Consider the following 15235-nt stretch of genomic DNA (forward strand, 5'->3'; position numbering starts at 1 on the left):
TTGTATGTGCTGGAGCTGGCCGAGCCTACAGTATCACTGCACAGTTACTAGTGACCATGTGTTGAAAAACTAGATATCTTAAAGACATAGATGCTTTGTCAGAGAAAGAGCTGATGAGTGCGTAGTCATGTTCATGTTCGCCAGAGTGTATCCGCCATCTTTACAGTCTGCGTCATCTCCTTCACATCATGTACCCTTACGATCTGCGCACCGCCTTTGACAGCGGCCGAAATGGCAACGGCAGTTCCCCAGATCCTATCTCTTGCCGTCTTCACTCCCGTGATATGCCCGATGAATGCCTTCCGACTCGTTCCCACAAGCCAAGGCATGCCTTCTAGGCCCGGATATTTCATCAGCTCGTCTTGTCGGCGGAGCAGCTCAAGGTTGTGTGCTTGTGTCTTCGCAAATCCAATACCAGGATCAAGAACGATGCGCCAGCGCCTAACACCCGCCTTCTCTGCAGCATAGACGCGTTCGAGGAGTTCCCTTCCTACGGTCTCCACAATGCCGTCGGGATAGGATGTCATCTCAGGTCTGGTCATAGTTTCTGGGGTGCCGCGCATATGCATCAGACACACCGTGCAGCCAAGTTTGCCCATGGTCGAAAGCATCGTATCGTCCATCGCTCCTGCACTGACATCGTTGATCATGTTTGCGCCGGCGGCGATCGTCTCCTCAGCGACGCTACCACGGTATGTATCGACACTGATTGCCACATTCTCAGCCTCTGGCAGTGAGCGAATCAGCTTTACAGCAGGTAAGACTCGTGCTAGCTCTTCCTCAGCGGAAACTTGGACGGCACCAGGCCGAGTTGATTGCCCTCCTACATCAATGATCGTGGCCCCATCCGCAATGTGTGCTCGGATAGTATTCGCTAGCGTCGCTTCGTCGACATGATAATTCTGACCACCGTCCGAGAAAGAATCAGGTGTGAGATTCAAGATAGACATGACCCGCGTATTGTTTGTCAGTTGGGCAGAGGAGATGGGTGATAGATCCGGTGCAAGTGGCGTCATCGGTACTAGCGGTACATCTGGTGCGGGTAATCTTTCAAGATGATCCCTAACCTTATCTTTGAAAAGAAAATGATCAGGCTCTTTCGGCAAAAGCCTAGGGAAGGTCAGAATTGTTTGATTGGAAACACATGTCGTTGACTTACTCGATGAGTGGGCGCAGGACAAATTCTCTTTCAAACATCAAGGGATGGGGTATTTGAAGTCTCTCGTCGGAATACTCTGTGTTACCATAGAATAAGATGTCCAGATCAATATTCCTTGGTCCTTTATCAATGATCTTGACGCGGTCCATCTTCTTTTCAACCCTCTGAAGCTCGTCTAAGAGTTCGATCGGCGACAGTTGAGTCTCTATCTGCTTGCATCAGTTCAATGTTGGAATTGAGTGAAGACGTAGCATACCTCACAGGCACCATTTACGAAGTTATCTTGATTGACTACGTACATAGCCTTACTCTCCCATAGGCTACTCGTTTGTATGATATCCACCTTGCCATTCGACTCCAGCTCTCGGCAAGCACGTTCAATCATGGCTACTCGATCACCCATATTGCTCCCCAGGGCGATGAAGGCGCGATGCTTCTCCTTAGTCGTGCCATCCTGTGCACTGGATATATGCCGCCGCGACGGCTGCGACGAGCTCGGGAATCTATACGGCAAGCGCAGAGCGTAAGTGTTGTGTAAAGAAACACATGTCCGGCGTGGGGCAGGCGCCACGGAAAAAATTGTACACTTGGGCACCTTGGTGTTGGCGATGCTGACTGTATGCGCTCTCGGGCGTGAACAGGTTGAGAGTATAGCCCTTGGCGTGGCTAAACACTTGGACGCATTAGTGAACATAATTGCATGTGACGCGATGGGACAGAGACTGGCACGGGATGCCAGTAGTCGGTAGCGTTCCCCAGAAGTTGCTAAGCCCCATGCAGCTAGCGCTCTCCGCGTGACAGATGCGTCGTGCCTCGGCTCACGGCTCGATGAGAGTCGACCAAGACTCCTCGCTCCTCGCGCCATAAGAAAGCGGCCGACTCCTCCCTCCATTTGCCTACTGATATACGTCGCATTTGCACTCTTTACACACATAGCAGATTTGTAGTCGTAGATTCTATCCAGACCACCATGGCTTCACCACGTAAGGCATTCACCCTGCACTCTCACATGTTGCTCAGCTGACGAGTCTCAGAGCAACTTCGCACCAAGCTTACCGACCTGCTGAAGATCCAGCATCCCGTCATGCTTGCGGGCATGAACGTGGCTGCTGGACCAAAGCTCGCGGCCGCTGTCACAAATGCTGGTGGTCTCGGTGTCATCGGCGGTGTCGGATACACGCCAGACATGCTCCGTGAACAGATCGCGGAGCTGAAGGGATACCTTAACGACCAGAACGCGCCCTTCGGTATCGACCTGCTTCTCCCCCAGGTCGGAGGTAGCGCGCGCAAGACCAAGTACGTCCTCTTTGTCGGCGAGCTTGCCACCTCAAAGGCACGACACTAACCATGTACAGCTACGACTACACCAAGGGCAAGCTGAACGAGCTCGTCGACATCATCATCGATTCCGGTGCCAAGCTATTCGTCTCCGCCGTCGGCGTCCCACCCAAGGCTGTCGTTGAGAAGCTACACAAGCACGGCGTCCTATACATGAACATGATCGGACACCCCAAGCACATCAAGAAGTGCCTCGATATCGGTGTTGACATCATCTGCGCACAGGGAGGCGAGGGCGGTGGACATACTGGAGATGTTCCCACTTCCGTTTTCATCCCAGCAGCTGTCAAGATGGTAGAGGGCCACAAGTCGCCCTTGACCGGCGAGCAAGTACAAATCGTGGCTGCTGGCGGCATCTTCAACGGACAGTCGCTCGCTGCAATGCTCACATTCGGTGCTACCGGTGTCTGGGTAGGAACACGTTTCATCCTCTCCGAGGAGGCTGGTGCGCCCAAGGCACACCAAGAAGCCGTCAAAACAGCTGGCTGGGACGACAACATCCGTACCATCATCTTCACTGGCCGGCCACTTCGTATTCGCAACAACCCATATGTCGCCAACTGGGAGGAGAACAGACAAGCAGAGATCAAGGAGCTCACCAGCAAGGGTATATTACCTGTCGAGCATGATCTTGAGAAGATGGGTGATGACCTCGACGATGAGACCATGGACAATGCTCGGCCATTCCTGATGGGTAAGGTCGCCGCCGTTGTCAACGAAAAGAAGACTGCAAGAGAAATCGTCGATGAGCTCGTCACAGATGCTGTCAAGTGGCTCAACATTGGCAACTCTTTCATCGTATCCAAGTCGAAGCTATGAGCAATGGCTTTAGGTAGTTTAATTTCGAAATAAGCTTCTTCGTTTGCCGCAAACTGCATTCTATCTCAAACTGCAAGATTCAGACGTAGAGTTGATCAAAAGATATGCAGTAATATGCTACATCATGGAGACTCGATCAGGTATGCTTCAGGGGTCAGTCGTTTGGACTCGTTATGCTGATTGAGCAAAAGCCAATCTATAGCCTGTCTAGTGTTTCGGCACAACTATGCATCACGGATTCAGTGTTGTGGGACCGACATCAAGGACGCATTAGATTATGCCATTATCACAATGCTATATATGCCTACGAAGTACTGGTGGCTGAGCTGACAGGCAGACTGACTGGCATTGGAGTGCCAGAGGCAGAAGCTGTGGACGACGCGCTGCCACCGCTACCACCGCCGTTCTTCTTTTGAACTACGGCCGAAACGACTTGGCCGGCAGTGTTTGTCACAATGTCGACAAGAGCGTTGAGAGGCTCGTATGAGAAGGTCTTCTGTGTAAGTCCCTGACCAATCTGCTTTGCGCTACCAGTGACCTCGGTCATATTGAGCTGGAGATTCAGTTAGTGATTGTGACGTAGTATAGTGCAAGTATGCTTACTTTGAAGTTTCCGACAATCTGCTGAAGGGCATCTCCGCCGCTTCCCACGACCTCTTGGACGATGTTACCAAGGTTATCAACCAAGAAGTTGAGTGTCTTTCCATTCTGCGTAATCGATCCCAGCTACATGTTGTTAGTTTCGTTGAATTCTAAAAGTCTTTGGACACTTACAAGGCCATCCACAGCACCAATCACTTCTCCAACCAAGTTGGTGACGTTTCCGATCAAACCGATGAGAAGAGGGTTCAGGTCCAAAGAATCGAAAACGCGCTCAACAATGGAAACAAGGTTGCCCAATCGTACGACCAACTCGAGATCAACATCCACATCAGCAATAGTGATGTTGACCTTCTCTACGGCGACTTGAACGCCAGCATTGATCTGGACAAGACCGGCAACCTTAGCATTAAGGTTGAGATCTGCCTGAAGCCTCTCAACACCTAGTTCGATTCTGCCTACGTGGAGTTCGGGGACACGGAGAAGCACATCTGGGGGTGAAGATCCTGTAGGCGCAACCTCTGGCGGTCTTGTAGAAGTTCCGTTACCTCGCGGTGGGTTGCTGCTAGTAGGCGGCGGGGTTGATGGTGCAGCTGATGGTGATGCCGTTTGCGCAGAAACGATTGTTGCAAAGGTAAAGAAAATGCTGATGAGCAGTAGGCGGATAGAGAACGACATTTTGGCGTGGGCGGCGACAGCGACAACAACGACAGCGATAGTAAAGAGTGAGACAGCCGTACAAGTATCAGCAAACACGGCCCAAGTAATGTTTAAAGCGAAGGAATCCCGTTGCAAATCAGCCGAGACGGCAATCATGCACATGGTGTATTACAAGGATTCCCATAACGGTAATCTCGGGTAAAGCCCCCTATGCAGCAACAACAAGGGTTCGTACAAGGCTGGACCGCGCCATCTGGAGCAAACCCAAGGCATGAACACCCAGAAATCCTGATTCGCACTCGAACTACCGGTTTTCTAGATTTTCTGTCGAATGGCATGTGCGGAAATGATCTCCTTAATTTCCTTTTTTTGCTTGTGTGGTGGATGACGGATAATCGTGCTATGCAATGATCCTTGCAGGCAACGAACTACTACAACCGATGGTGCTGTTAACCGTTGCTCGCCCGTCTCTTGTCGATTGACGACATCCATCGAGCTGTCGCTTCCTTCCCTTCGCTCCTTCAGCAGCACGTGGACCTCTATCCAGTCTCTCTTTCATCACCAATCAAGATGTTGTCCATACTCCCAACAATCACACTCCTTTCGCTGCCATTTCTCGCCGTTTGCCAATCTGCGTCTGATGGCTACAGTGGCTACAAGCTCGATGTCCGAGATGACGGCGACCCAACCGCCGTGCTTTACGAGACGGAAAACACGTCTTCTTCTAATATCTCCGCCTTGAATCCTGTGCCAGATGTCCTGCTTAACGCATCGGTTCACGTTGGCGAAATCTTCATTGGTGTCGACAACCTCACTGCGAAGATCAACCTCGACGCACAGGTACTCCAGTTGCTGCAGTTCAACGCCGGAGTAGACCTTTCCATCGACAAAGTCACGCTCCTTATCCAAAACGTCACAGCCAAAGTCTATCTCGAAGCACGTCTTGGTAACCTCGTCTCTATGGTCAGCGACGTACTGGACAGTATCGACCTCAACCCTGTTATCGCGGAGCTAGGAAACGGCCTCGGATCCATCATCAACGACACCGCCGGTCTTGTTGGCGACGTTGCCGGCGGACTTACAGGAGGAGGCAACGACACTGCACAAGCCAAGGCAAAGCGTGACCTCGACTTCCATCAGTGGGATCTCCGTAACAACATCCTCTATTCCATCAACAACTTCGAAGGCAACACCAACAAGCGCCGCGTCCTTGCCCAAAACGGCGACATCGTAGAGCAAATTCTCGACAACTCCGGCACTATCTCTTCAACAAATGTTGTTGGTGATTACGTCAAGAACATGCGCTTTAATGGTTTCAACGAGAGTGTGACATTCAAGGGTGAAGAGGTTTGGGAAGAAGAGTATGTCTATGAGCCTTTCATGGGGCTGTACTCTGTCTCGGGTGTGTTCAAGAGCAAGAGTACGGGAGAAGTTGTTGGCACGCAACTTCTTGCTGAGGCTAGAGGGGGTGGAAGCGCCAGTATTGGAAACGAGAAGGCGTAGAACTGAATATTATCACGCTCGTGTAGAGATTTTACCAATCGAATGTAATGTTTTGAAATAAACCACTTCCTTCTCTGAACGCCTAACCTGATCAGCCTTACATCCAGGGAGCGTGTACAAAGACGTCCTTGTCTCATGCAACTCCCACGTTTGCACAAGTCACTCTCCGGTTGTCAGGTTCGGCAAGTTCATGGTGAACGGCTAATATGCCTTCGATGAGCGCATGGTGGTTTTGCATGAACATCCGTGCGAGTATGCGAGATGTGCAAACCGAGATTTGCCATGCAGCCACATCCAGGAATAGTAGCAACGGTCGAGACTGTTCCAAACATCGAATCGACAATGGCGTCACCGTTTGAAGGAGCAACGTCCTTCCAAGGCACGCCCAAAGTCGCATGAATTCACAAAACCTAAGCATTGAACACTTGGCTTATCCTAGCGCAGTATGATGCATCTCTCATGCTTAGGTTTAGGGTAAGGGGATTTCGCCTTAGTTCCAGTGCGACATTGCATCGTAAAACAGCCCGTCTAGAATAATGGCAGACTGAGCAAGTTGAGGCAACGAGGTAATGAGCAGGGACGAGAAAAGAATATTCACGCGCGAAAGATATCACGTCAAGATATGAAATTCCTATGGTGCTTCATTGTTGCTTGCAGATAATCATCGCTGGAACGCCAATAACGCCATGCCATGCTGATGATCTGAGTTGAGATTGTTTCAAGAAAACCTTGACGCCGTTAATGCCCAAGAAAGGTTGCTGCCGCATCTTCATCCAAAATCAATACACATCGTAATACGTAGAGCCAAAGTATGACAGGGGGCATCGCGATATCAAGGTAGTGTCGTCGTGTTTAGAAGCGGGGTTATCTTGAGGGCGAATGTGTAGGTTGAAGTCGTTTCTGCCGCCAAAGCCACTTGCGTGGGCCTCCATCGTCCTCGATTGCACAATCCCATAACATTCTACTCTTCAAGCCTTCGCATCATGTTCTTTCGTACCTTGGTGTTAACCACACCCCCAACACCAAACGCAGGTACAATACGACATATTCTTGCTGCAGCACTCTTGGCCCAATCCCTCACAACGCGACCCGCTCTTCCATCAACACCACCCACCGCAGCATCAGGCCTATTGTACAGATCGAGACCCAGCAAATGCAAAGGCGTGCTCACAAGCTGAACAGCAGCAGGCGTAACAAACTGCGCAACGCTCAGCGCTCCAACATACTTCTTTACTTCCTCGCCCATGCGCTCGTCTACCTTCGGCGCGAGCAAGGGCGGCAAGTTGAAAGAAGCAAAAATAGTAAGACAATCGCGAACTGTAAAAAGCGCAAAGGTCGGCAATGGAACAGGCCGTGGAGACGATCCCGGCGCAGCAAAAAGCCGCGTAAACTGGTTGTCCTTGTACAGACACAACGCTAGATTTGTTGTACTCGTAGCTAGAAACTTGCTCGTCCCGCTCGTCTGCTCCTGTAACCCTTGTGTAGGCTTTACGGTCGCAGAAGCTGTATCGATACTGTTCGCCGTAAAGTAGGTTCCGAAATACAGACTGAAGATGAGAATGAAGGGCTTGCTTCCCACAAAGTGGTGGGGTCTTGCTAGTAACTCCACAGCACTCTTCTTCAGACTGACGCCCAATGTGTTCCTGCCACTTGCGTTTTCGATTATGCCTTTATCGATCATGGTTATGATGGGTGCGACGAGTGTCCCTGCTGCACCTGCTGAGAGGACGTCGACGCCGATGCGTAGACCGAGCTTGGAGGTATTCCATTCGCGAGGTGTGTCGGTCGAGGTAGTGGGTGTGCGCATTGCAGGCAGCGGCAGCTTGGGTTTGGGAATTGCAATTGAAGGTGTTACAACCTTAGGCGCGGTGTCTGCAGGTGTGTTCATACCGCTGGCTTGTTCTTCCCCCATTGCAGCTTCCTCCGGTGACTGATAAACTCTCTCTTTCTGTGCTGCATGTGAAAGCTTCGGCTCTTCAATCCTGCTCTCTTCGCGGGCACTTTGCGCTTGCGGTCTCTGGTAGGCTTTGTTTCGTCGCGTATCTAGAGTGCGACCGAAGTGCCGTGAAGATTCACAACGCAGGAGCTGCGCAGCCGTTGTTGTTGAGGGATTTGATTCACCAGCCGCTGACGAAAGATATCGGAGTTTAGCTGAAAGTTCTCCGGAATGAACACCGACGTCGGAGCAAGAGCTACCGAGTCGAATACTGCGTTCGTTGATTGGCCCATGTTTTTAAAACCTGCATCATTGGACGTTCGCAGGTCAGTTGGCGATGGGTAGCATCGGCTGAGGTATGTTCATGTATACTGGATGCCATGTCTCTGTAAATGCAGGGTCCATCATGGGGAAGGCGACCAAAGTTGGCGACCTGGGGCACATTGAGCTAGGACGTTGCACCCCTCTCTTATCATAGTCTTGCTACAATGATAGCAAACTACTCGATACACCCACAGATCGGAGCGACAGCGTCTCTCGTTGTGCATAGGCTTATTGCTTAAAATGGGATAAATTGCGATTGCGTAGCCAGGGCATGCCTACAAGAACGAGCAGTCCACGACTCATGATGTTCACAGCCATCGGGTAGACAGGTAAACGCGGCTGAACGACGAGCAACTTAGCCGAAGCCGTCTGCCAAAATTCCGAAAGAAACCGATCTTGCGGACGCTCAGCTGACAGCGCCTCCTAGCGACTGGTGAGAAACCGAAGATGCAGATGAGGGGATGATGTGGAGGCGGTGTGACATATATTGCAACAGCAACCAGGTAATGAAGACCGGCTTGATTCTTGACTACTTTGGTAGTCGTAGGCATGTGATTCTGCTTCAAAACTATCTTAGTCTTCCCAACAATTCACTTGCATGTGATGCGCCCAAACTCCAATACACCCTGGGAATCCTGTTTGAATCTCAATTCCTTAGCGCGCGCAGCCTCTCGGTAAACGCCTCTTCTTCCTGCTCGGTAGGTCCAACTTTGGTCTTGACCGGTGTGGCTTCTTGGAGATCTTGCTGTAGATCTACACCTGCCTTATCTGCTGCTTGCGCCATTAGACGGTCGACGTCTTCTTGTGGTGTACCGACGGCGGTCGCGGAGGAGGTGATGTCCTGGTAGAGTTCCGTGGCTGAGTCTACGTTCTCAAACTGCTTCTCGAAATCGACCATGACGGAGGCGATCTGTATATTGTCAGCGGCCATGACGCAAGTAGCTGTAAGGTTGCGTACCCTCTCTGGACTCATAGACTTCATAGCCACGTCTAAACTCCGGTTGACCTTCATCATGTTGCCTGTGATCTGTCGCATGGTGACTGCTGTTTGCACGCGACCTGCGACGGCATCGACGCGCGAGGCAAGTTGCAGCAGGTTGAGCTTCTCATTCTGCTTGCGGATAGCGTTTCCGGCGTATATGCGTGCAATGTCGTTGTGGCCCTGTTTCATAGCCTGGCATGATTGTCAATACAACGTCTTTGGCGTGGGAAGCATGTTATTTACCTTCTCCAGCTTGGTCTTCTCTGCCTGTTCCTCCTTGCCGGCTTTGAGCGCCTGCCTGTTGAGCGACTTGGCTGTGAACTACTGAGTGTGAGCGTGGGGGTGGTCGGCGTCGACACAAGTCAGCTGACCTTTAAATTGAAAAGCGCATTCTCGAGACCCGACATAATGTACAGCTGGGGAAGGTAGGGGCTTGTGGAGTTGTGCTATGGGTAGTGGTTCGGGAGATAGGCAGTAGTGGGCAGCGCTGTAGGTGGGATGCGGCTACTGGCCACGCGGGGTGTGGGCCCAACCCCGACGTCATTGGTCGTGAAACACATGCGCCTCTTGCTCTGGGCGCGCCGTCACGAATCAGTAGGAAGCGAGTACGTGTGAATGCATGCGGATAGAATAGAATATCTGCTGTCGCGACAACTACGAGTTCCGTGTTGTAACCTTTCGGGCTTGCATGTCCCTTGGATAACGCCTATTTCTATGCTTGAAACATGCCGGCCCGTACACCCTGAATGCCCTTGATGTATCCCTAATTTAAGCCAAACGCCTGCCTCGCGCCATCGCAATGCCCATCAAACGCCGCGCAACCGAAGCCATTATTCGTACAAGTCGTTCACGGGAAGCAGCGCTACTGCGCAGGCGGCGCGTTGAACTTGCTTGTAGCGTTCTTGAAGAGCTCTTCCTGCGCAGCGATGAGCTGTTCCTCGGTCATGCCGCTCTGCTCGATCTTGGTCTGCTTCTTTTCTCGATTCTGCCCCACGTTAGCTAGTGGTCGCGTAACCTGCACCCTCGTCATCCTACCTGCTGTTGCTTCTTGTAGTCTTGCGCCACCTCGAGGATGGCTGGGACGTAGTCGCCAAAATCCAGCTCTTCCAGGGCAGCCTTGACGTGTTCGCAAGCTATCGTCTTCTTGGCGTCTTTTTCGGCGATTTCGTTGGCTTCAGACGAGATGAGGGTGATGAACTCGACACAGCATTCGATCAAGAGGTCGCGCGAATCTTTTGCAAACGTCATTCCAGGCTCGCTGGCGAGGATGTCTTGCACAATCTTTTGGACGGTCGCTGGGGGCGCATTAGCATTTACGGGGCGGTGCAAGTTTGAAATTGCCGACCTTTGGGCAGCGACAAATCGTCGTTGCCGCCAAACTCGCGGTCAGACATGGTGGTTGGGTGCGCGGCAGCGGTATGGTGTTGGCTTTGAGCTTCGGTATTGCGCGTGGTTGCAGCGCTGCTAAGTAAGAAATGCAAATAGACCGCACGGGCCGGCTGTTTGGCCGAGCTGGGGCATCATGAGGACCCTTTGCCTAGGCAGGAACATTGATTGTGTAACGACGGCAGGCAGCAAACACGACATGACGGCCATAACAGCCTTGTGAAGTATCGGGTATGAAGTCATTGTTATTCCAGCAAGCCATATGCAGCATTAAGTCGTGTCGTCGAGGATTCGCAGCAGCCTTTGGGGTCATGTCATGGGTGTCCTGCCTCTGGCATGTAGCACAAGCAAGCTACGCAGGGTGCACATGAGAGAAGAGCATGTTGCTCGTATAGCTACATGCCGCCTGGGCAGTTTGTATTAGTCGAGTCAAGCAAGGCTCAGATAGTATAGATAGGTAATGGCATGGCTAGCTCCACAGACGCTATCTCGTGCTATCGGGCCACATGTCGCTAATGTGCCAGTGGCATCACGGGTGGAGCGTTGAGGCTTTTCTTCAAACGACAGTCTTGGAGCTTGATGCAGGCAATGGCTTGAGCATTGATGTGAGGATATTCGTGCTCCACCTGCTACGGCACAGTGGAGGCGATGATTGGCAGTGAAGGGGCCCTGCTCCGAGATCTTAGCCAGGGACTGTATCTCTTCCCGGCCGGTTTGGGCGAAGCCGGCCCAGTGACATGTCGGCAGAAGCAATGGCAGTGGATAACTACGTCAGCGGGTTGTACTTGCTTGGCGCACACAGATGGATGGCCTGTTCAAGTGTGGTTTTGGTAGACTTGCTGCTGCTGCTCGCCGAGACAGACGACAGTGGCGGTGAAAACCGGAGGACGAGTGGACGGGCTGGCGGCGGGCTATGGACGAGAGGACCGTCGGCGGCGCTGCTAGGCCGGGGAATGGTGCAATGCAGATGCAATCACGCTGGTAGAGGCGGTGATATGATATGTATCCAGAGTCGTTGCCCGGGTGCGTGAATTGAATTGCTGCTCAGTGAGCTACACGGCGCCTGCCTAACTCGTTTGCCGGTGACGCTGCTATCAAGTGCAGCAGCACCAGAGCTCCAGCACCTGTCTTGATTCCAACACTTCCCGAGAGACCCCCCAGGCGCTCCCACGGTCCCAAAGTACACGTCTACCCAGTACCGCTGTACACCGCCCGCGCGCCTCCAGGCTGGCAGGACTCGGACAGCCTGCCCCGTTAAAGTGCTAGAGCAGAGTTTTCGCACAGTCGTTGCAACGCGCTTGTTTAGGGCTAAGGCCGCTCGGAGCAGCAAGCCAGGACCCAAGGGATTATTATGACTTCACGCCCAACTGCGGACCCGGCAGACAGCTCGCTCTCGACATCTCCCACAAGCGACACGTACTCCAGCAGCCCGTCTCGACGCAGTCTCCGGGAAACCACCAAGATTCCTCCTCCCACCAAAGGCTCCGCTGTCGATGCCCTCCAGCAACGTCCCGGACTAGTCTCTCGCGCCTCGGAGAGCTCGACCAAGACCATTCGACCCCGCCACCATCTACGCAACAAGTCGAGCAGTGTTGTTCCCACCCTCTCCACGCTCAACGTCGGCACTGCGCCCTCGACCCGCCAGCAAAACACCATGGCCCAGCACACGACAGGCAACTCCTCGTCAGGCGCTGCCGACCTGCTGCGGCAAGCAATGACACGGTAAGATAGATGCCTGCCTTTTAGACTGCGCATTTGCATATTGCCACGCACCACACCCACGCACTACGACGCACCGCCCACGATGCACCATTCACAGCCCGTCGCTTGGTCATCACTGCTCATTTCTCACACGCTGCACACACGACTCCTGCCCTCACACCACCCTTTCACCGCCACTTCGTTGTCGTTTTTTTGCCTCTATCGAGATTCCTGCCCTCATCACTGCTAACGCCCCATAGCGCAACCAACGACAGCAACGACGACGGACACGACCAGATCGGCTCCACTAGCTCCACGCCCCCAGGTGCCACGACACCCAAGCCCGACCCGACGGACAAGCGACTGCCGGGTATTCTGCACAGTTACTTTGGCCAGGTTCGTGATTCTCTTATGCCCTCGCGGAAATCCTCATCCACGGTCAACCCCTCCCCCGCACCCGTCACTACTTCTGAAGTGTCGGACCCCCGAGAGAAGGAGCAAGAGTCACCCACTCATCCCAAGATGCTGCCCAGCCCCACCCCCAGTGCCTCTTCCCGAACTCCCTCAACCTCGCAGTTGACTGGTGAAACGGAGAAGCTAACGCAAGGCGACTTTGCGCCGGTGCAACAGGCTACACCTCCCCAGACACCGCGCACCCGCTCACAAGAATCAAAGCCCAAGCCCTCGAACCTGTCCCGCGCCTCAAACGCTTCCGACGAGTCCAAGGAGAGCAAGACGGCTCCCGTTGTGGCTCCCAAGGGCAAGCTTGCAGTCACAATCTCTGAAGGACGTGGTCTGCGCCCTAGCACAGACCCCTACGTTGTCTGCCAGTTCCAATGGGCTGAGTACATCTCAGACGGTCCTAGGCACGATGAGTCGAAGCGACCAGCCATGCAGATGAAGCGGACCGAGAGCCAGATGGGCACTCCAATGGCCATCCCCATGAAGAGCCGACAGAGCAGCAACAGCGGACACAGCTCAGATCCTAGAGAGAATGGGTCCCTGGAGGAAGTAACAAGCCCTAAGTGGGAGCACGAGGCCATGTTGTAAGTAGCTTCCCATCTTCCATCTACAGTGATGCTGACGATTGTAGTGACGTTGTAGGCGACCATGCCGAAATCGACATCTCCGTATACGACCGGGCCAACGGCGAGGCTTTCCTCGGCCACGTCCGCTTCTGCCCAAACCTCGTCGAATACAGCGAGCCATATGACGGCTGGTTCCCGCTAGAGCCCCGAGAGGGCGAGGGAGGTGTTGTCACTGGAGAGATCCACCTCAAGCTGAACTTCCAAAAGGTGGAGAAGAAGCACTACGGTCCTGAAGACTTTGAGATTCTCAAGCTCATTGGAAAGGGCACATTCGGCCAAGTGTTCCAAGTACGTAAGCGGGACACTCGCCGCATCTACGCTATGAAGGTTCTGTCCAAGAAGGTCATTGTGCAGAAGAAGGAGGTCGCCCACACACTTGGAGAACGCAATATCCTCGTCCGGACAGCCATGGCTGACTCGGCATTCATTGTCGGACTCAAGTTTTCCTTCCAGACACCCTCAGATCTATATTTTGTCACTGATTACATGTCTGGAGGCGAACTCTTCTGGCATCTCCAAAGAGAGGGCCGTTTCCAGGAAGGCCGTGCCAAGTTCTACATTGCAGAGCTCATCCTAGCCCTGCAGCATTTGCACGAACACAACATCGTGTACCGAGATCTTAAGCCCGAGAATATCCTTCTGGACGCCAACGGTCATATCGCCCTCTGCGATTTCGGTTTGTCCAAGGCTAACCTTACCGAGAACGCAACGACCAACACATTCTGTGGAACCACAGAGTACCTTGCACCTGAAGTCCTCCTTGATGAACACGGCTACACCAAGATGGTCGATTTCTGGTCGCTTGGTGTGCTAGTGTTTGAGATGTGTTGCGGCTGGAGTCCCTTCTACGCAGAAGATACCCAGCAAATGTACAAGAACATCGCGTTTGGAAAGGTCAGGTTCCCTCGGGACGCCCTCAGCACCGAAGGTAGGAATTTCGTCAAGGGACTTCTCAACAGGAACCCCAAGCACAGGCTTGGCGCAACACGCGATGCGGAGGAGCTCAAGGCGCACCCCTTCTTTGCCGACATCGACTGGGACGCGCTGGGCAAGAAGAACGTGGTACCACCATTCAAGCCCAAGCTCAAGGGAGAGCTGGATGTTTCCAACTTCGACCCAGAGTTTACCAATGCTCTGAACGGCGCCGGCTCTCTGAACGCACGCGCAGCTGCTTTGGCATCAGGTGTCAATCCCGCATCCACACCGCTGTCACCAACTATGCAAGCAAACTTTGCTGGCTTCACCTTTACCGATCAAAGTACAATGGAGCAACAATTTGGCAACGACAGGCACAGGAGTGATGCTCTGGAACGAATGGATGAAGACGAGGGAGACGAAGTCAACTGGGATCGACCCGCAGGTCGCGGAGACAGGATGTCTGGCATTGTTCCCAGTAACGAACACGACGTCTTCAACCATGGCCAATTCGATGTATGATGAGCATACGCTCAAATACCCAGCCTGCTCTTCGATCCTAGGTTCCTCCACGACCCGACAAAAGTTTCTGCTTTGTTCTATCTTACCAGTACATGGCGGTACTATTGATATGAGTCTTTTCTTGGATACCCGGAGCCTACCAAACAGGACCTGAACTGCGTTCCAGTCCTTCACTAATTTGCCCCATCGGTCGCTGCTGTCACGACTTTAGGCATGGTCACGATTACACAAGGTATGCGCCACATGTTTCTCGACGACAACGCCGGGGATCTGACACAGCGCGCGATTGATTACGAATACAA

At 52.9% G+C, this 15235-nt stretch overlaps 8 protein-coding genes across 8 annotated transcripts; 3 read left to right on the top strand and 5 right to left on the bottom strand.

Moving 5' to 3' along the window:
* Positions 1 to 131: 131 nt before the first annotated feature.
* On the bottom strand, positions 132 to 1562 carry GT037_001326 (folic acid synthesis protein; the record flags this gene model as incomplete). Its single annotated transcript, XM_038926373.1, has 3 exons — positions 132 to 1110; positions 1160 to 1368; positions 1416 to 1562. The coding sequence occupies 3 exons, from the start codon at positions 1560 to 1562 to the stop codon at positions 132 to 134; spliced, it is 1335 nt and encodes a 444-aa protein (XP_038792229.1).
* A 567-nt stretch (positions 1563 to 2129) lies between these two features.
* GT037_001327 (oxidoreductase-like protein) lies at positions 2130 to 3316 on the top strand (the record flags this gene model as incomplete). Its single annotated transcript, XM_038926374.1, has 3 exons — positions 2130 to 2142; positions 2194 to 2455; positions 2515 to 3316. The coding sequence occupies 3 exons, from the start codon at positions 2130 to 2132 to the stop codon at positions 3314 to 3316; spliced, it is 1077 nt and encodes a 358-aa protein (XP_038792230.1).
* Positions 3317 to 3620: 304 nt separating this feature from the next.
* GT037_001328 (uncharacterized protein) lies at positions 3621 to 4594 on the bottom strand (the record flags this gene model as incomplete). Its single annotated transcript, XM_038926375.1, has 3 exons — positions 3621 to 3869; positions 3920 to 4042; positions 4091 to 4594. 3 exons carry the CDS (start codon positions 4592 to 4594, stop codon positions 3621 to 3623), a joined length of 876 nt encoding a protein of 291 aa, XP_038792231.1.
* Positions 4595 to 5146: 552 nt separating this feature from the next.
* GT037_001329 (uncharacterized protein) lies at positions 5147 to 6079 on the top strand (the record flags this gene model as incomplete). The annotated part of the gene is made up of 1 exon (XM_038926376.1): positions 5147 to 6079. The coding sequence occupies one exon, from the start codon at positions 5147 to 5149 to the stop codon at positions 6077 to 6079; it is 933 nt and encodes a 310-aa protein (XP_038792232.1).
* Positions 6080 to 7040: 961 nt separating this feature from the next.
* GT037_001330 (uncharacterized protein) lies at positions 7041 to 7991 on the bottom strand (the record flags this gene model as incomplete). Its single annotated transcript, XM_038926377.1, has 1 exon — positions 7041 to 7991. The coding sequence occupies one exon, from the start codon at positions 7989 to 7991 to the stop codon at positions 7041 to 7043; it is 951 nt and encodes a 316-aa protein (XP_038792233.1).
* A 994-nt stretch (positions 7992 to 8985) lies between these two features.
* Positions 8986 to 9728, bottom strand: GT037_001331 (vacuolar protein-sorting-associated protein 46; the record flags this gene model as incomplete). The annotated part of the gene is made up of 4 exons (XM_038926378.1): positions 8986 to 9249; positions 9298 to 9513; positions 9565 to 9642; positions 9693 to 9728. 4 exons carry the CDS (start codon positions 9726 to 9728, stop codon positions 8986 to 8988), a joined length of 594 nt encoding a protein of 197 aa, XP_038792234.1.
* Positions 9729 to 10183: 455 nt separating this feature from the next.
* Positions 10184 to 10715, bottom strand: GT037_001332 (histone-fold-containing protein; the record flags this gene model as incomplete). Its single annotated transcript, XM_038926379.1, has 3 exons — positions 10184 to 10306; positions 10357 to 10616; positions 10667 to 10715. 3 exons carry the CDS (start codon positions 10713 to 10715, stop codon positions 10184 to 10186), a joined length of 432 nt encoding a protein of 143 aa, XP_038792235.1.
* Positions 10716 to 12058: 1343 nt separating this feature from the next.
* GT037_001333 (serine threonine-protein kinase sch9) lies at positions 12059 to 14933 on the top strand (the record flags this gene model as incomplete). The annotated part of the gene is made up of 3 exons (XM_038926380.1): positions 12059 to 12429; positions 12669 to 13454; positions 13502 to 14933. The coding sequence occupies 3 exons, from the start codon at positions 12059 to 12061 to the stop codon at positions 14931 to 14933; spliced, it is 2589 nt and encodes an 862-aa protein (XP_038792236.1).
* Between the last annotated feature and the right edge of the window lie 302 nt (positions 14934 to 15235).

This window comes from Alternaria burnsii (assembly GCF_013036055.1).
Source record: "Alternaria burnsii strain CBS107.38 chromosome Unknown 705, whole genome shotgun sequence".
Taxonomy (NCBI): domain Eukaryota; kingdom Fungi; phylum Ascomycota; class Dothideomycetes; order Pleosporales; family Pleosporaceae; genus Alternaria; species Alternaria burnsii.